At 40.4% G+C, this 19,936-nt stretch overlaps 4 protein-coding genes across 4 annotated transcripts in view; 2 read left to right on the top strand and 2 right to left on the bottom strand.

Annotated features, from left to right (window-relative positions):
- LOC119417112 (dnaJ homolog subfamily C member 16-like) overlaps positions 1-9,177 on the bottom strand; it is an 11,965-nt gene extending 2,788 nt beyond the window's left edge. The window contains exons 1-11 of the mRNA XM_037684323.1: positions 9,164-9,177; positions 3,349-3,510; positions 3,202-3,268; positions 2,785-3,109; positions 2,506-2,690; positions 1,583-1,687; positions 1,337-1,495; positions 1,129-1,259; positions 846-1,029; positions 582-761; positions 425-501 (exon numbers count right to left, since the gene is read on the bottom strand). Coding sequence (XP_037540251.1) covers positions 425-501; positions 582-761; positions 846-1,029; positions 1,129-1,259; positions 1,337-1,495; positions 1,583-1,687; positions 2,506-2,690; positions 2,785-3,109; positions 3,202-3,268; positions 3,349-3,510; positions 9,164-9,177 — 1,589 coding nt within the window. The remainder of the gene's footprint in view (positions 1-424; positions 502-581; positions 762-845; positions 1,030-1,128; positions 1,260-1,336; positions 1,496-1,582; positions 1,688-2,505; positions 2,691-2,784; positions 3,110-3,201; positions 3,269-3,348; positions 3,511-9,163) is intronic.
- Positions 4,097-7,677, top strand: casp9 (caspase 9, apoptosis-related cysteine peptidase). Its single transcript, XM_037684324.1, has 10 exons — positions 4,097-4,423; positions 4,530-4,740; positions 5,871-5,951; positions 6,029-6,090; positions 6,189-6,365; positions 6,443-6,532; positions 6,768-6,915; positions 7,010-7,198; positions 7,292-7,401; positions 7,495-7,677. Exons 1-10 carry the CDS (start codon positions 4,292-4,294, stop codon positions 7,597-7,599), a joined length of 1,305 nt encoding a protein of 434 aa, XP_037540252.1. The 5' UTR covers positions 4,097-4,291; the 3' UTR covers positions 7,600-7,677.
- A 1,323-nt stretch (positions 9,178-10,500) lies between the features above and the next one.
- LOC119417114 (E3 SUMO-protein ligase KIAA1586-like) lies at positions 10,501-13,237 on the top strand. Its single transcript, XM_037684325.1, has 2 exons — positions 10,501-12,016; positions 12,806-13,237. Exon 1 carries the CDS (start codon positions 10,555-10,557, stop codon positions 12,010-12,012), a length of 1,458 nt encoding a protein of 485 aa, XP_037540253.1. The 5' UTR covers positions 10,501-10,554; the 3' UTR covers positions 12,013-12,016; positions 12,806-13,237.
- A 2,770-nt stretch (positions 13,238-16,007) lies between these two features.
- On the bottom strand, positions 16,008-19,848 carry LOC119417115 (L-rhamnose-binding lectin SML). Its single transcript, XM_037684326.1, has 9 exons — positions 19,824-19,848; positions 19,691-19,732; positions 19,561-19,617; positions 19,319-19,457; positions 17,224-17,333; positions 16,683-16,727; positions 16,458-16,590; positions 16,221-16,324; positions 16,008-16,050 (listed from the first exon to the last, which is right to left on the bottom strand). Exons 1-9 carry the CDS (start codon positions 19,846-19,848, stop codon positions 16,019-16,021), a joined length of 687 nt encoding a protein of 228 aa, XP_037540254.1. The 3' UTR covers positions 16,008-16,018.
- Positions 19,849-19,936: the final 88 nt, after the last annotated feature.

Below are 19,936 nucleotides of genomic sequence, written 5' to 3' on the forward strand. Positions count from 1 at the left end.
ATATATATATATATATAAGGATGCCTGCAGCGCCAGCATGTTATGACGTCATGCGCACCATTGAGTTTAGATTTGTGAAAATCTACAAATTTGCACTGTTCGAGTGTTGTCATTGTGTTAGAGATTAACTGTCATGAATAAATTTGACATTAAACATAATCCAAGTTGAAGTGTTGCATCATTTTCAGCCCCCTTTTTGGCATCTGCATTTGGTAGCAGGCCAAACTGACAAAGACCATGCAGACTAATGTAGTATTTTAATTCCACAACAGAGAAAGTTATGGAGTCTCTGTAAGTAGGTCTAGGGAAAAAACCATCAGTATTGATATCGGTTATCGGCCAAATACGTTTTAACATATCGGATATCAGCCAAAAATCCAATATTGTGCATCCCTACTAAAATATGAACTAAAGTTACACCTACCAGTTGTTATGGAGAATATCATCAACGACTTCAGAGAGGTAATCATATGAAGCGTAGACCCACCGGATAACAAATATCTGCAGAATATAATAACCCGAAATTAGTAAGAGCTCAGGTTTAAAATCAAATCAAACGGTTTTATTCAGGAGACACAAACCGAGGCAAACTCGTCGTTGAGTTCAGGCAGCACCGCGTCGTGCACGAGGATGGACGGGTCCTTCTGAAGACGCTCCAGCTCCGCCTGAAGACGCTGCCTGTCTTCCTCGCTGCCGTCCCAGCTGGTAACCGGTTTGAACAATGTCTTCCCAGCTGCGTTACGCCTCTCCAGGATCACCACCTGCATGCACGAACACAGAACACTGAAGCACACACTGCCAGCATGGAGACATTTTACCACGACGTTAGGCTCATGGAAAAACACCTGTGGTGTTGACAGTGAGCCGTCCTTGCTGTCCATGAGGACGTCACAAAGTGGTTGCTGCAGCCGCTGGTACACGTACGCAAACCTCACAACCTCCTTGGTGTTGAAAGATGCAAACGAGAGAAACGCCTGATTCCCAGAAGAAAAAGTCTCCTCATCGCCTGTGATCAGCAGGACGCAGTACCTGAGGAGAGCAGAGACGTAAACATGCGAAGCGCTTTCAAAATGAGTCAGGAATCTTAACTTGGGTTTTGCTTTGTGACCAGTGTGAACAGATAGTTACTTCCTGCGCCGGTGAAACTGTTTGACCGGACAGAGCTCGTCAAAGAACTTCTGATTGACGAGCCGCGGCGCCAGGAGGAACTTGTTGTTTGACATGAACTCGTCAATGATTTGTTTTTTCATTCCTTTGGCCTGCAGAGATGGGAGACGAAACAAAAGTCGTTGTTTACAGCAAACCCACTGGAGAAAGAACATGGGCTTCATTTTACCTGTATAATATCAGCCGGTTTGCTGATGTTCTCCTTAAACACCAGCACGGTCGGAGCGTAGGTGTTGATGTTAAAGCGTTTCTGTAGGTCAGCAGTCTCTAAAAGACCCTGATCCACATAACCAAACTGCAAGTAGTCCTTGTAAGCAAAAGCTGCCAGCTATGGAGACATCAACACAGACAGACGACGCGTTTATTGACACCTGAAGCACGGCAGATTTCACACGACAGAACGAGGAGGACGTACTTTGTACAGCAGAGGAACCGAGGGCACTTGGTCAAACAGAAGCACGTGCGGCTTGTTGAGATCGTGCCAGCTGTTCAAAAACTGCTGCTCGTTTTTGTCAGTGACCTGAAATATGAAAACAGACAATCAGTCCATCAGTAACGCTTTTGAAATCTGATTTTTCTTTTTGAAACTCTGGATGAACTATCAGCCTAGCATTCTTTGAAGGAATGCATATCGCCCGCCACTTAAGATCATCAGAGTTTGAGCTATTTTGATCAAACCTTAAAAATACAGTCACAATATCATGCTATTGCATGTGCTTGGAACAACTCTTAGCTCCTCCCACACGAATGTTTAGCTCAACATCTGTAAGAATTGACAGAGTTATAGGCATAAGTGTGTTGGTTCATGTCGATAAGCTGTGGTGGCCATCTAGAAATGGATTGACTCCAAATGGTAAACAGTTGTAGAGCCACATCTAATGATTATCTTCTGAAAGTTTTATGAAAATCCACCGAGTGGTTCATGAGATATTTTGCTAACAGACCAACAAGTTTGACTGTTAATGCTAAAGCTTTGAGGCAAAGATCTCAAACAGTGTAGCACTTGGAGTACTTCTTGTGAATAACTCACAGCTACTGCCACAGTAAATTTTAGCACACTATGTGTAAAACTGACTGAAGTGTAGCCATTTTTGTGTTCACTAAGGTGAATTGGCTGTGGCGGCCATCTTGCTTTGTGCTGGCTACAAAAGTTGATCAATTTTAGAGGTACATCGATTGATTATATTTTATAAGTTTCAGTAAAAAAAAATTGTCCAGCAGTTCAGAGAGATTTCAGTTTAAAAAAAAAAAAAACATACACAAAACATTATTGTTCACTTTCACACTTCAGCTGCGGACTATAAATATATTTAATGTTGTTTATGGACTGATATTTACCCGATCCACGAGTTTTTGAGGAAGAAGGTCTTCAACAAATTGCCTGAGGTGTTCCTTTGCTACGGCAAAATGGAAAAACGTCACTTTGCCATTAATAACGCCAAGTATGGACGGGGTGCGGTGAGCCCCGAGGTGATTAGCTAACCGCCTCTCATAGCCAACATCAACCACGCCAATTCCAACACCTGAAAAAACAAGACATTTAAAAAAAAATACTTAAACATTTTGCTCTGATCCAGTGCAATCTTTCATGTGAGAATGAGTTGAAGCAGTCCAAACCTAGACTCTCCATCTCCTGCACCACCTCCTTCCAGACTGGCTCAATATGGATGCAGCTGAAGCACCAGTCAGAGGTGATCTTTATCAGGTAGGGCCTCCTGTAGCTGTCCGGCACCAACTCGTTGACATACTGGTTGAAGTGCAGCGCGAACCTGCTGTCACCAAAATCTCTGTGGGTCTTGCTGTTGAACGGGAAGTTGAAGAAGGATTCATCAAAGTAGAAGCTGTCTTGGCGCTGGCCGTAGCGACCGCCGCCGTATGGCTGGCTGTCGTCCGTTTGCCCGTAGCGGTCGTAAATGGCTCGTTTGTCCTCGTTGGACAGGATCTGGATGGGAGGCAGAACAACCGTCAATAAGGACGACATATTACACTCATACATTGAATCAGCTGTTCATGGACAAGGTGTTGGATCCTCACTTCATAGGATTTGGTAATCCTAATAAACATGTCCTCAGCGCCTGGATTTTTGTTTTTGTCAGGATGCCTTGAATTGAAGATGCACACCGGTTAGGAGCTGAAAGAGAATTGTCTACAATGGGTCAGTAGTGGCAGGAAAGTACTTACCATTCTTTTGCAAGACGCTTATAAACCTTCTTGATCTCTGCCTGGCTTGCGATCCTGGTTACTCCTAGGGTTTTGTATGGGTCCATCTCAGGTCCTGCATGGCTGGATCCAGCCAGCAGCACAGATAGGAGCACCAGCACCACGGCCAGAGGCAGTGACATACTGACACTGTCACCAGTTACCTTAACACATCACAGCAACCATCATCATCAGGTGGACCTCCACATCATGACACCGATTTTAGACGATTTATAAATCTAACGTGTTCATCTGCTTCTTAAAAGTAGGGAGAATAACCAAAACGGAGCAGCAGATGTTTCCAGGCAGTTCAGTCTTTCTTTCTCCCTCTCTATTATGAATGGCTGCCTCAGCACACCTTCAGTCACCTCGAACAGAAGCGGTCTTACATATTCAATAAAGATTTTGCTCCTTTCCCAACATTAACAGCCAAAAACGCCCAGGGTGTGTTCCGCATCATTCCACAGCTCCTCTAGGATTGACGACAACCTGCTGCCGTGAAGCGGGACTCTAGACGGATGCACCTCGTCTCGAAAGTCATCTTGGGAAATTGAGTGTTTCGTGAAAGCTTTAAGATTTTTATTTTTATTTTTTACTCTGTAGGTTCGATATTTTTTGAATGCGTTCCTACGGAGTCAAGCTCACAGGTCTCCGTACGCCATGGCTGTTAAACGGAACTCGCCGTAAACATAATCGAACGCACCCTTACTTTTGACCAATCACAGACAGCGGTGATGTAAACAAGGAAGTAACAAGTGCAAGCAAAGGAAGATAATGCGACACTCCTGTTATTTGTAACTACTTTCAGTTTTACCAGAGTATGGATATTTTTAGGACGTCAACAGACCTCGTTAAAGCAAATAAATAGTTAGGTTAGCTTTTTATTTTACTTCCGTGTCAGCACTTTGTTAACGCTGGCTGGACAATGGAGGAACAACACAAGAAGATTCTTCAGCGCAATAGGATTAATTTGGTGACAGACTTGGAACCGTCGAAACTTTACGATGCCCTGCTTGAAAAAGGCGTTTTCACTCAGGATATGATCGATGAAATAAAGGTACTTTTCATTACTGAGGTTAGGATTTTTTAACTGCTGGAAAAAAAAAAAAGAGTAAGAACATAAATAAATAATAACAACTTGTGTCTATCATTTCAATTGTCAGAGCGCTGGGATCAGACGAAACCAGGCCAGACAACTAGTTCAGGACTTGGAAACTCGCGGGAGAAGAGCCTTTCCGTTGTTTCTGGAGTGTCTTCAGGAAACTGGCCATCATGGTTTGGTGGAAATCCTACAGAACGGAGCTCCAGCAGTTCATATTCAGCCTGCAACACCATCACAAGCTGATCGTCCTGAGCTACAACCTCTCCCACTCAGTGAGTGTGTAACTAGAACATGTCCAAATAAATGTAGAAGGGTGCCAGTGCAGCTAAGTGTCCCTAATTAAATCCAAATTGTGTTTTGTAAACTAAACTAAAGACAAAGGGTTACATTTTGATGTGTAAGAAGAGTAAAGAGAATCAAACTCACAATAAATATTGAAGCTGCTGCCAGTTGCTCAATATGGTCTCCATGGTAACTACACACCTCCATCTGTCAATCCCTGACTACAAATTTAAGAGATGGACTGAAAAGTAAGTCTCATACAAATGGTCGTATCGGTAATTCAGATCAGACCAATTCTTGAACTATGAGTGACATAATTTCCTTTTTCTGTAGAGGATATGATGAGTTACAAAGAGCCTTCATGTCCAGTTTTGAAGTTAATATTTTGAGGTAAAATATAACTGAAGTCTTTGAAAGCTTGTCTGTGCGCTGTCTGTAGTGAATTTGAGAAGGAAAAAAAAAACTACAAGTCCTTTAGCAGCGAGAGACACGCTAACTGAAAGATAAAAATCCTTAAGGTTTGGTGTGTAATTTGTGCATAGACCAAAAGAGTTGTGGTAGTTAGAAGAGTCTGTTTGCAAATGTTGAGATATTTTAGGCATTTTAAAGAGTTGGTGTAACCTCATCAGATGTCAGTTCAACATCCTGCGGGAAAAAAATCCCCAAAACCATGAAACTCAAACTGTGATAGTGTAAAAACTGTAAAAGAAATCAAGGTGCCACTTCAGACATGAGAAACTCCGACTTTCTGTGACCCGTTGAAACTTTGAACAATGTTTTTCGTGAAGTACGTCTGAGCCTACGAGTTCCAAAGAGGTTTTTTTTTTTCATTTGGTTCACCAAGCTCCCATTGTTTGTTTTTTTGTGTGCAGTTTTTAGCCATTTTTTTTTTCTACATATGGCAGCCAAAAGTCCCACCAATGCAACAAAATACAGGATGACATTTTTAAACAAAATAGTAATAAGTATGCTTCCATTGCTTATGCTTTGCCACCCTTAATTATAGTACTTATTTTAGAGTGTTACTCTTTTTTAACACAATTTTGTTTTTGCTAAAATATAAATCTCTTTAATCACTGAAAACTATAAAATATTTTTCTCTGTGCTCTTTTTGTCATAGTCCCTTTAGTGGAGATTGATAAACAAAACAAAGACATCCTCCCTGTCTATCCATTACAGAAGCCCACTACTCTCACTCCATGTAAGAGAAACACGTGTTTTCAGTATTATTAGATGAGCTATAAGTCATTTAATGTCTAACACATATTAATGCTACAGCCCCTGGGACGGAGCCGTTTAGACCAGGACCACAGGGCAGACCACGCAGTGATAGTATTCAGGTACGTTGCAACCAACAAGTGAATATTTCAATCCTCAGTTATATATTTACATCATCCTCTCTTCCTCTTTTCTTTTTTTTTTTTCACATGTGCAACAGAACTATAAAATGGATGCCAGCCCATGTGGTTATTGCCTCATCATAAACAATGTGGAGTTTGAACCTAAGAGTGAACTAAAAGTTCGAAGAGGCTCCAACATAGACTGTAAGAAGCTGGAAAGACGGTTCAAGGCATTCAACTTGATTGTTGAAGTCAAGACAAACCTGAAACGAAACGTGAGAGACTTCATTTTTCTGTTATGTGTAAAGCAGCATGAAGGTTCGTGAAGTCAAGAGTTTTCTTGTCATTTCAGCAAATCCTACGCGAGCTGTCAGCTTTGTCTAAAAAGGATCACTCCCAGTATGACTGCTGTGTGTTGGCCATGCTCTCGCATGGGACTGAGGTTTGTAAACGTTTCTAAATTTAAAATTTCTCATTAACTTCTTATAAAATGGCAACAAGCTTCTTGGATGATATATTTTTCTAGTCAGGTTATTTATTTTTATTGGAAGAAAGACTCTTTACATTTAAACTTAAATGATCATTTTGTCCAAAACTTCCCAAGTTTTAACAAACCTTTTTCCCCTCTTCTATTCAAGTCTAAACCCAGATGACTAAGCTAATATTCATGTTTGTAGGTGAGTCATAACCGTTTCCCCGGTGCTGTTTTTGGAGTGGATGGACAGTACGTATCAGTTCAACAAATCACAAACTACCTCAACGGCCAGAACTGCCCTTCTTTACAAGGAAAACCCAAACTTTTCTTCTTTCAGGCCTGTGGAGGAGGTAAAGTAGCCAACACAGAGCAAAGTCTTTATCATATAAAAAGAAGAAAAAAAAAGAAAATCACATTTGAAAAATGAGCTTTGTTCTCCTTAAGATGAAAAAGACATAGGCTTCGAGGTGTCTCCTGACGAGGCTCAACAGTCAGTCAGAGGATTAGATGACCAAACGGACGCCATTCCCTCGTCCTCCAGCAGCGACTCTCTGAGCATGTCCGATGAGGTCGACGCCAGAGCTTCTCTGCCCACACCGAGTGACATCCTGGTGTCCTACTCCACTTTCCCCGGTGTGCATACACTCTTTCATACGCTCACAGTTGCGACCTTTTACAGGTTCAATCTTTGTTTTCATCGCACCACTTTGACCATGTGACAAACAGGTTACGTTTCCTGGAGAGACCCAAAGGCAGGGTCCTGGTACATCGAGACGCTGGACAACATTCTTGAAGAAAACGCAGCTACTAATGATTTGGTCACAATGCTGATGATGGTGAGCTTCATCAGAAAATAGTTTGGTTTTATCCACCAAGAATCTTCTAAATAAAAACTGGCCTAACTCAATGTTTTTTTTTTTCAATTTTAGGTTAACCATGAAGTTTCCCTAAACTCTGCTAATGGGCTCTACAAACAAATGCCAGGTTCCTTTAATTTCCTCCGGAAGCGCCTCTACTTTCAAGCCCCAACTTAATAGGAAAATGTTTTTTTCTCAGGGTGTCTTAATCTAGTTAACATTGACTTTTTTTTTTTTTAGGAAATAGATAAATGTGATCGGTTTTCTTACTATGATTGTACTGAAATAATGTTTTACTCTTCTTTATTATTATTATTATTAGAAACTGGTCCAGATCACATGATTTAACCTTTTTTGTTATAATTATTATTATTTAAATATATATATTTTACAGTTAAAATATTTTCTAAATGAATTTTCTGGGTATCATGTTGGTGTCATTTTTGGAGATAAAACTTTTGTACTTTTAAAACTGTCTAGGTTTGTTGTATTGATAGATTTTTCTCTGTTGAGTGATTGATGGATGACATGATGGTTCCTTGATAGCAGAAAATCTACACACACAGGCTAAGAGTCTGCAGTATACTGTACATATTTAAAGTGAACCCATGCCTTTAATTTGTACACTGCATTGATTTAAATAAAGAAAACATCGGCTCTCTTGTGTCTGGCTATTGCATCAGTCATATTCAGAATACTTTTTGCGACTACCAGCAAATAAAATAATTTTCTTATTTCGGCTTTTCTTGCTTCAGAGGACAAGTGACATATGAATACATTAATTGTGCCCTGTATTCGTTGGCTAATTGGTCATCATTAACTTCACGCAGACTCACACACTGGTACAATTTCATCTTTTAAATCACTTCTTGGTATGTTGCCTTCATATATTCAAGTTCAAATCAGTTTTATTGTCATTCCCATCACGGTATATGAGGTGGAACGAAATTATACACAGGGTCCCAGTTGCACTTAACAATATCTCCTACATGTCACTTTGTCAGTGCAGCTACAGCATGCGCTCTCAAGACAATTATCTGCATTGTTCTCTCAGTGTGAACTGAACTTGGCTAAAGCACCTTCTCTTACTCTGCTCTTGTAGCCTGAAATTCCTTGCGAAAAGGTCTAAAGCTCTTGAATTTAACCACTCTAAGGGATTTTAAACAGCTGCATGGCTAAAACCAAAGCAAGCCTGTTCCTGTTTTTAGTATTTTACATTGCTTATAATGTAACTGTTTTTGTTTCATTTTTATATAATTTCTTCCAGGGTGTGTGGGTGTGTGTGTTGCCAGATCTCACCACAGAAACAAGCAACCAGCTATCTTGATGCATGCTCAATAATCCAACCAGCTCTTACGAAAACCCAAATCAAGAAACCAGCTGAATGAAAACAAGCCCAACTGGCAACCCACCACACTGTAAAACAGCAGTATAAACATACATTTGTTATAGCATTACACATAACCAACAGCAAAATTATGCTAAACACTTTGATTAACATACTTCTTAGCGCTGATAAAAAGTACATTTTGCATATGTAATTTTTTCTAGATATTTTTAAAAACAAAACATCCTGACATCTGTGCGTGAGTGAAGCCCCCTAGTGGTCGGCCACAGTATGAGTGTTTGCAGTGTGAACCAAAAGTGTGTGCCAGGTATACAAACATCATATAAAAGTGTTTATATGATATCTGGACAGGAGCAATAAACAGAAAACGGGGACGTGGAAGGGACAAACTACCTACTACCACTCATCTTTTGCTTTATTGTGCGGAGCTGGGAGATAATCAACTAGTTTCACTTGGAAAGAAAGTCAAGCCCAAATAAGCAACCCGCGACTCAAGATTTACAAGCGACTTTAGAAAAAAAAAACAAGCCCAAAGTCGCATATAATAAGCGGACTTGGCAACTACGTGCAGCCAAAAAGTGATGGTCTGACACCAGATCCTACCGGAACAAGATCCGGGAACGCCTTTGTTTTGACAGGGTGCGTTCCGGAAACAGTTTTCTTGGATCCGGTCTTGTCAAATCTCCGCCCCTAAAAGTCCAAAGTCATCGTGCATTTTTATTATAAAACTCAAAAATATAACTAAACGGCACGATAAAATTGCAAATCAAGTTTTATAGTTCAAGTGAGTCGTTCATAAAATTTTGTTTAAAAATACGAGAAAAATATTTTTGACGGTTAATCACGTGACGTACATCCATGACGTAAAACAACTGCGCCATTTTGTCACAACAACAACCGCGATCAAAATGTCGAAAAGACTGTCACAGTCGAATTTACTGTCATATTTTGCAAAAAAGGATTCTCATTGTCCAACCAAACAACCGAAAATTGAAGCACATGAAGACAGTGGCAATGGAGATACGGAACCAGGAGCGAGTGTTGTGGTCGGTGAGTGCGGAGCTGACCAGGCTTTTGCAAGCTGGCAGGAGCCGTTGGATGACTGCCCGCGTGGCAGCCGCCATGTGGAGGAGGACAACAACAAGGAGGCGGAGGAGAGTGAAGTCAGCGGAGAAGAGTCAGGCGCAGAAGAACCGTCAAGTGAGGGATGCCCTGCAATCTGGACAGCTGCTCAGTTCAAGGCCAAGAAGACGCATTACCCATGGCTTTTAATGAAAAAATCAGGTTTTGGTTGCTCTACATGCAAAGCAGTTGGAACTTTAGGACCAGAGAAGACTGGTGGAATGAAACTGGCTAAACAGTGGGTGTCATGTTTAATATCTTCATCTGCTGCTGACATAACAAAGCAGCAACGAGCACTTCGTAAAAAAATATTTGAACATGTTCGGACCAAGAGTCACTTAACAGCAAAAAACATACTTGAAAAGGCAAAAGAAGACTCACTGGGACAGGCTATAGTCGATGCTCAGTCTGAAGAAATCACCACTACGAGTCGGATCTTTCACACTGCATATAAAGAGGCTAAACAAAACAGGCCAGCGCATGGATTTGAACGTGAAATTGATCGTCAGGAGTTCATCGGACTGGATATGGGCAGAGTACTACATTCTAATGTTGCGTGTTCGAACATCCAGAAACACATTTCAGGAGAAATGAAAAGAAAACTCTTTGATCGAATTGTTGAGTGTGCACCAAAACTTAGCCTCTTGCTGGATGAGTGCACTATGTTAAACAAGAAAAGTGCACTAGTTGTATACATAAGAACACAGCTGCCAGATATGGACAAACCAAGTAACATATTTGCTGACCTGGTTGAACTAAATGATTTCTCTGCAGAAGGCATTGTGTGTAGTTTATTATCCGCACTGGAGTGCATGAATTTTACCATGGAGTTTTTGTCTAAAACTCTCATTGGACTTACATGTGATGGTGCGTCTGTTGTGTTAGGACGGAGAAGCGGTGTTGCGAGTAGACTTCATGCTCTTTTCCCTCATATTACTGTGTGGCACTGCTCAGCCCACAGACTTGAACTTGCTGTAAATGACGTGGTGAAAGAGATGGAGACCATCAACCATTTTAAAATACTGATGGACAAGCTATATTCACTTTATAACGCTTCTAACAAGAGCCGTATGGAGCTGAGAGAGTGTGCATCCAGTTTGGACGCGGAACTGTGCAAAATCGGTCGCATAATAGACACGAGTTGTGTGGCCTCCAGTTTTAAGACAGTGGAAGCGGTTTGGAACAACTATCCTGCACTTCATAAACATTTTAAGTCGGCATCGGAAGATCCCACCCGTGATGGCGTAACTAAGCAAACGTACAATGGCCTTGCATTACGCATAAGTTCCTGCGCTTTTGTGAACAATCTGGGTATGATGTGTGATGCACTGCAGGAGTTATCTGAACTCTCACTTGAACTGCAAAAAAAAGATGCAACAATAATCTCATCTCATAAAGCTATTTGTCGTGCAGTCAGGGTATTTGACGAGATGGCGGAGCGACCAGGACGCTTTTCTGAAGTGAGCAAGAGGGGGATTGAGAGCAAATCTTTTCTAAGCGTTCCGCTTACTGAAGGAAAAGCCAGTGACAAAGCACTAAATTTTATGCAGTTTTTTCGAAGTGTGGCCAAAAACTTAGAACAGCGCTTGTTGTCTCACAGTGAGCGCCTGCCTGACAAAAGTGGCTATGATGACTTTATTGAGGAGCTGCAGGTGCTTTATCCACAACACTGGCCTGAGGACGCAGGTGTGCTCTATGGACAGACTGAGGTCGAGTCGCTCTGTCTGCGTTTCAACGTAGACTGTCCCCGCGCAGTGATCCGTGCCCACAGAGAATACGTGGAATCAGGAGGAAAAGACATCCGTGATGAACTGAAAGAACTGTTAACAGCTGTGGATACCATCCCCATATCAAGTGCAGAATGTGAACGGGGCCTTTCCCAGATGAATCTGATCTGCACCCCAAACCGAGCTTCTCTGCACACTGCCACCATCTCTGACCTGCTCTTTCTCAATATTGTCGGACCTCCTTTGACCAAGTTCAATCCGATCCCTTATGTGAAGTCGTGGGTGGCTAAAGGGCGCAGGACTGCTACTGAGACACGGAGCAAGGTGCGGAGCAGGGAGGAGAAGGATGAGGAGGCGCAGCTGACCGCGGTGTGGGATATACTAAACAAGTAGTAAGGTAAGAACTGATCCTGCACTTAATACACTTAGAAATCACACACGAAGCGTTTAAAAGTAAATAATAAATATGAACTGGCTTCAGTGAGGATTTTAGCTGTCTTTTGGGGGGTGCTCAAGCGCCCCTAATTTTTAACTCGGCACCCCTGAAAATTAAAGAAACCATCATTAGGATTTTGTAAGGAAGCTCACCTTAGATTAACCAAAATATTGAATAAATTTGGAATAAATATGGAATGCATAAACATGGCTGCACAAAAGTCTGTTGGAGTCAGTCTCCCCGCCATCAGACATTTACACCTCCAGATGCAGGAAGAGAGCCACCTGCATCATGAAGGACCCCACTCACCCAGCACACACTTTTTTGCCCTGCTCCCCTCAGGAAGGAGGTTGAGGAGCATTAAGTGTAGAACCACTAGACTGAGGAACAGCTTCTACCCTGAGGCTGTTACTCATGAATCTCTAACCAGAATAATCACATCATTCTGCTGTGTTCATTCGTACTCATCTGCTCAGACTCATGTTCGTGCTGCTGTTCTGCGTATTGTTTTTATACTACTAGTGCTTAGTGTATTTTTAGTTAACTTTTTTTGGTTGTTGTTCATCTTAGATCTTATTACTGCTTTTCTTTTACATTTTATACTTTTGTTGGATGTATCTGGGACCCTGTGTACACAATTTTGTTCCACCTCATGTACCACATGTGGTGGAATGACAAATAAAGAACCTTGAATGTTGAATAAATGATGACAGTCTTAAACAAGCCAGTAAAATCTATGATTTCTTTTAGCACGAGTCGGATCCTCGACGCCACCCGTCATCAGTCCAGCAGGCTTGTCAGCAACCGACCAATCGGCGACCTCAGTTTGTCCTGAAGTGAACGCCCCTTACCTGCAGGAGCTGCAACCTTGTGGTTTTCCTCCCAACAACATTGTCGGTGGTGTTTTACATCATGAACGCTTTGCAGTCATGGAGATTTTGTGAAAAATCATCTGAAAAAATGGTTAAACGTTGTCGGTGGGGAACATGTAATTCACACACGTGTTACCCTGAGTGTTTAGAAGGTGGATACAGTTTATTTCATTTCAAAAATACATGGTTTAGAAAAATGTAAAAGATGATAAAGGCCGGCGGCCGACCTCATGAGCTGCTGAATTGCATAAATAGGAAGTACCACATGTTCGTCTGTATGAATGTTAGCACATGTTCATCATAATATATATTTTAGATCTTTTAGCGAACCGTTTGGCATTCGTTTAGCGTACATCTTACTTTATATCTTAGATCCTTATTTGCTGTTTCTTTTTACACTTTATATTTTTGCTGTTGTTGGATGAGGGCCGAGATGGTGTAGAGGCAGGGCAGCCGGCCTGGGACCCCAAAGTCCCAGGTTCGATCCCCAGTCACTGCACATCACGTGGCGTCTCTGGGCAGCACGTCTCATCCCCAAAATGTCCCCCGGGCGCTTTCAATAGCTGCCCACTGCACCACCTGGTGGTGGATGGGTTAAATGCAGAGACTAATTTCGCCATTGTATGGAAACATACAGTGCTGACATTGTGATGACATTATTATTATGTAACTGGGACCTTGTGCATATAGTTTTGTTCCACCTCATGTACCACATGTGGTGAAATGACAATAAAGAACTTTGACCTTGAAGTTAACTACAAGTAAATACTCAAGTTTTCTGTCATAATTAAATTGCATGCTTAAGTTAAATTAAAGGTTAATGCTTAAAGATAGTTTTGTTTTGTGTGTTTTAAATGCTCTGCGGCATGAAAACATCCACTTCAGTAACTATTTAAAGTTATTAGTAGCTTAGTTTTTAATTTTTTGCCTGTATTCTTTGCCTTAATGTTGGCTATTTGATATATTTGATCTATATTTGATAATCTAGCAAGGCTGAGTCAGGTCATCTGAACGGATTCTTCTTTATTCAGACATTTTGTCTTTTATCCAAAAGACCTTCAGGCTGAAACCCTGCAACATAACTGTCTTATAAATAAGTAGCTCCTTGTCATAGTGGACCAACCAGTTTTCTGCTGACAACCAGAAAAAGATGTTCACATGCAATCAGCGGATGCTTGACAGCAGCTCTATTCACACACAAGGAGAGAGCTGTTGTTGAATCAAGTGTTTACTTATGTAGGTAAACATGGATGCTTAACAACCTGTTAAAATACACCAGAATGCAGGAAATGGCATATATTTTATTCAAAAATTCCTGGGGGAGGACCCCCCCCCCCTCCACAAAAAAACATGAACATTGTTTCAGCAAAGGGTGGACTGTTTGATTGACTAAACAAATTTTACAGCAATTTAATTAAAAAAAAAATTAACTCAAGCTTTATACAGGTTAGTCTCGTTGAGCCTCGAGGACTCATTTACAATAGACGTGTTTTAAACAAAGAACACAGATGACAACAGTAGACAGTCATAAAAGAGCATATAAAATGAAAAGTACCAGTAAATGGAAGAAATTAGATATAAAAAAAACCCAGCTCTGTTATAAGGCGAAATAAAATACTAAAAACAGGAACATGTCTGCATTGGTTTTTGCCATGAACATAGCAATTCATGCACCTTAGTTAAATGGTTTAATAGCTCTTTTTCAACATCTGTATTTATTATAACAAAAAAATAAAGCATTCCTGACAATTTATCCCAATTATCTACAGGAGCTAGATTCTGCTGGGGATCTGATCAGACGTTTACATTCTCTCATCTGTCACTAATAAACAAGAAATAACATTTGATTTGGTATTTAGTTTTCAGGTTAAGGTTTTAACCTGCTCTTATTGAAGCTCACATGGCGATGATTTCATCTTGAGCTGTGTGTTGCTGCCAAACATATCTAATTTAGTTTTACATGTCCAGAACATTGATGTAGAAGAAGTTGTGCTTTCTGGTCAAATTCATCTCTGAAAAACTTGTTCATTCGAAAGAAAATAAGATATTTTTTCTTCTGCCAACTCTTCCGAACAAATCCTGTACTTCCGTCAAATTTTAAATGTAACCATACATTAACTGTTCTGAAATGGCCTTTGCAACAGCTGCTTCTCTAAAATCCTCATTGATATTTTGTTAATATGAACCTTAATTGTTCCATCAGCAACTGCACTTCCTGGTATTCAGTTTCTCAATTTCATTTAAGTAACAGCTGCGAACTATCCTCCAATGGACACAGAATTTATAACAAACAACAAATAACGCTTTGGCGACTCCTCTGACCTCCTCTTGACTCCTTCATAAGTCTTGTTCGCGTTGACTTTTGCGTTTAGCTAGCGGAAGTGACGCAGAGCATTAGCCGGAACAAGGGCAAGAGGATTTTCAGAATAAAAGCTTAGACCGGATATTTATATTTTGACGTTTCAAAAGTATTTGTCACTTTTGAAGCCACAAGTTCAAAGTTTTGAGAGCAATAAACAGAAAAACCCTTATTAAACAACGATTCTTGGTCACATTACTTTACATTAAATTTATTTTTTTAACACAAATTGTAAAAAAAAAAAAAAAACACTTCATTTAAAACATCCATATTTACATGAGCCACTTAAAGCCTAAATAACTTTCATATTTTGTCCAATTTACTTTAACCTAAAAAGAAAATAGCTATGATAATATATGTGTGTGTAACCTATATCCATCCATCCATTATTTTGCACTTCACATGGAGGTGCTTCAGGGAATTCAAAATAAATTGACATTGTACTAACCTGTGTGTTTTATAATGTTTTTTTTTTTCTTACAACAAACCCTGATAGTCTTGTTGCCACAATGTGTTTTAGCAGAGGCTTTCTCAAGCCAGTTTAACCAAACACTTCATCTTGTTTGAACTGAAGTTAAGATCCTCCCGTGTGCAGTCATTTTATTTTTAATCAAGCAACATGAACAAAATAATACAACAATGAAATTACAGCCAATAACAAGACAGACTTTGAACTTTTAGTTTTAAAACATGTTTATTTTGAGATGATGCAGGAACAGTGTGTGGGTGTGTTTACACAGACTGGTCTGGAGCGGCATCAGGAACTGCAAATTATAATTAAAAAAAGAAACCATTGTAAAATATCAGTAGACGGGTTAAAATAGCATTTTACACCTAAAGCTAAAACATTTAATCACAATACTTTACATACATAATATACACCATGTCATATTTTTGTCTATGGTTTGATGTGAAATAGATCCAGTGTCCTTACACTGACAAGCGTAAGCCACCTCCAGGTATTTGAAAGTTCCTGGACAGGGGTCTTGAAACTCGGAGTTTGAGGCTTGGATAACACAGCTGTTTTTGCCCCGACAACTGTGGAGAAACAAAAGTGAAAACAGATGTGATTAAACCTGAAGACTATGACATCACCCTCTTTCAATTTCAAGATGCTGCCATCATTAAAAAAAATGCATTGATGAGCTTGCAAAAATCCAGAAACATCTACCTTTCAGCAACCTTGCTGGTGGGGCTTGAGCAGACTGTGTTTTGGAGCTGAGAGTCCGGGTGACCAAAGACGCAAGTGGTCTTGTCTCGGCGTCCATAATCAGCTCCGTAGACAGAGATAACCAGTCCTTCAGCTGACAATGGAAACAGAAAGAATGGTAGAGATACAAAAACTTGCTTGTTTGAAATGTAAGTCATGTCTCAAATAGAGAAAATGAGATCTTACCACACTGCAGGCGTGTCAAAGAGTGCTCACATGTTATACGGTGAACTGAAAAAGTAGCACAAATCACATTATGCAATTCTATTTTTCTCATTCACCTCATTCATTTACATAAACCAAAACAATGAAACATGACCTGATTGTACATTACTATCTAATAAATCTTTTCCAGCAGAATATGAGTGATGCTTCTGTTAAATACAGTAAATAGTGTTGTCCTTACATAGTGCTTTTCTTTCTTATCAAGATACTCAAAGCACTTTACACTACAATCTGTGCCCTCATTTACCCATTCATACATCACTCTACTAGATCTTTACAAAGAATAATCAGAGCTTTATCACATTCATACACTGATGGGACACACATCAGAGGTAATGAGGGGTTCGGTGTCTTGCCCAGGGACACTTTAGCATGTGACTGCTGGTGGAATCGAACCCCCAACTTTTGCATTGGAGGACGACTGCTCTAACCACTCAGCCAAGCCGCCCAGTAAAAACAAAGAAGAATGTCTGTTCTTTATTTAAGTTTAACTTAGACTGACTAGCTGGGATGCAGGTGTAGGTGGTCTGCAAATACTTGGCAGTGCCCCTGCAGGGATCAGATCCTGTGAAGATGACTGTGCTCAGTTCACACACCTTTTTTCCATTACATCTGAAGGAAGAAAACACCAAACCAGATTACAAATTTACACAACCTAGCAATACTTGCAGTTCAACAATACTTGCAGGACTCACCCAGCACACACGTTTTTTGCCCCACTCCCCTCAGGCAAGGTTTAAGGTTCTTTATTGTCATTCACATCACGTGGTACATGAGGTGGAACAAAACTGTGCACTCAAGGTCCCAGTTACACCCAAAAATAGCAAAAAATATGAAGTACAAAAAGAAACAGTAAAGGACCTAAGATGCTAAACAATAATAATGTAAATAATACAGTGTATTAAACATCAGCCTGAACATGGTAGGAAGCAGGAGGTTGCGGAGTATTACATGTAGAACCACTAGACCTGGGATACTCATTGCACGGCTCCCGAGCCACATGTGGCTCGTCAAGCTTTATTGGTGGCTCTCGTGACAGGATACAACAATACGCCAGCACAGCCAATACATTTTAAAATGTGCTGGCGCATTGTGCAATATATGCGCAAGTCCGCTCGGGCTTCTCTGATGTGGTTTTATAAATAGTATTGTGTTAATATACTTGTTGAGGAGGAGGCAGGTCCGACCGGACAGTAGGTTAAAAAAAAAGTCCTGTTAATCTCTGATGGATCAGCTACCGGCTGCACGCATCTCCACACCTGTTGTGCTCATCTGCTGTGAAAGAAGTAGGAGCATCTAAGCAGGGCCGGTTATAGGCATGGTTAAAAGAGGGGGCATGAGGAAATGTGAAGGGAGCATCTTCATCCGTACACATATTACAGCATATTCATTGTTGAGCATGGACTTTGGTATTCATTGCTATTGTTGACTTGTGTTTTCTTCATGGGATTGGGGTAAAAGCTAAAAGCTGAATTTTTTACACCTGAATCAACATTTTCAACCATTGTTGAAAGCCGTGCAATGAGTATCCCTGGTCTAGTGGTTCTACACGTAATACTCCACAACCTCCTTCCATGTTCAGGCTGCTGTTTAATACACTGTATGGTATTTTTCCATTTCAAGGAAATACAGCGAAGCCGACTGACCCATGCCCATCTTGAACACCTCACTGTGGGTGCAATAACAAATTACAAATACAACATGAAGAAAGTCAAGGACATGCACCACAGCTTCCACTCATCTCAGTACTAAGGTACATTTTGTGTAAACAGATAATGCGCTCTGACTGTGTTTCTTTTTTGTTCATGGGTTGTTTTTTGTGGGGGGGGGGGGGTCTTTTTTGTGACTTGGGGTGATATTGCGGCTCTTCCCTTGACTTTGATCTATCAATATGGCTCTTTTGAAATAATTAAATAAAACAAATAGTGAGGATCACTGCACTTGCACTAGACTGAGGAACAGCTTCTACCCTGAAGCTGTTAGATTCATAAATCTCTAACCAGAAGAATCACTGTAATGCCACTTTGATTGGTAATATGTCACTTTATCCATGCTGCTGATTTCTTACCTTAACCTGCTGTATTCATATCCATCTGCTCACAAAAGACTCATGTTCAGGCTGCTGTTTAAAACACAGAATCATATTATCGTACATCTTAGATCCTTGTATATTGTTTATTTTTTTTTATACTTTACATATTTGCTATGTTGGTGTGTAACTGGGACCTTGAGTACACAATTTCGTTCCACCTCATGTACCACATGTGAAGCGAATGACAACAAAGAACCTTGTTTAGCAAGAATAACACATACGGCGCCCGACAAACTATTATATCAAAATACTTCAATCTATAGCAATGGACTGGACAAGGAAAAACCTTGTATGACAGTTGACCTTGATTTGTGACATTGACCTTGAATAATGGGTGATGAAATAGTGATTATGCATAAGTATATGAAGTTTTGTTACAGAATCTTGAGCAGATCAGAAGTTAAGGGCTGGAGAAGAGGTTTACGGATGAAGGATATTCCAGAATACGGTCTTCAACCGTCATATAAAAAGTAAACAGAATTACACACTGACCACACTATCATACCTTTTCTTGACTATATCAGTGGAGCCCTCCGTAAAGCAGTCGGTGGTGGAAATTTCGTCTTGCCGTTTCCCCTGAATGCAGGTCTCACTGTCTGCACGTCCATACAGCGAGGTCTGAACGCTGATCACTCCATCTGATTCTGTTAGACGAGAGGCAGAGAACAGGACAAACAAGGCAGATTTAAACAAACAGGAAGGTAAAGCAGCATTAAAGTCAAGCTGCTTTAAATATAAATGTCATACCACAGCTCAGACGATGTGCTACGTTGTATGCACAAGTGGTAACTGTCTCTGTACCGCCTAAAAATACAATCGTTTAATTATAAATTTACCATGAAAATGGATGCATATTTGCCAATCACAGCACACATACCATAATTGCTTGCATGTGCAAGCAGGCAGCTTGCTGACAGCACTGAAAAACAAAATGTGTTTTAAAATATTTTCCAAAAGAATAATAAAATAAAAAAACTAACAGCATTAATGGAAAATCTAATTGTACTTACAGAGTGTAGAGCTGAAGAAGAGCATGGTTTTAGACTGAGGAGGTGGGGAGGACACTCAGTATTTATTCATTAGGGTTTGGGGCGGTCCAGATCTGTTACGTGTTGTAATCCTG

The sequence above is a fragment of the Nematolebias whitei genome, chromosome 11 (assembly GCF_014905685.2).
Source record: "Nematolebias whitei isolate Nwh7 chromosome 11, NemWhi1, whole genome shotgun sequence".
Taxonomy (NCBI): domain Eukaryota; kingdom Metazoa; phylum Chordata; class Actinopteri; order Cyprinodontiformes; family Rivulidae; genus Nematolebias; species Nematolebias whitei.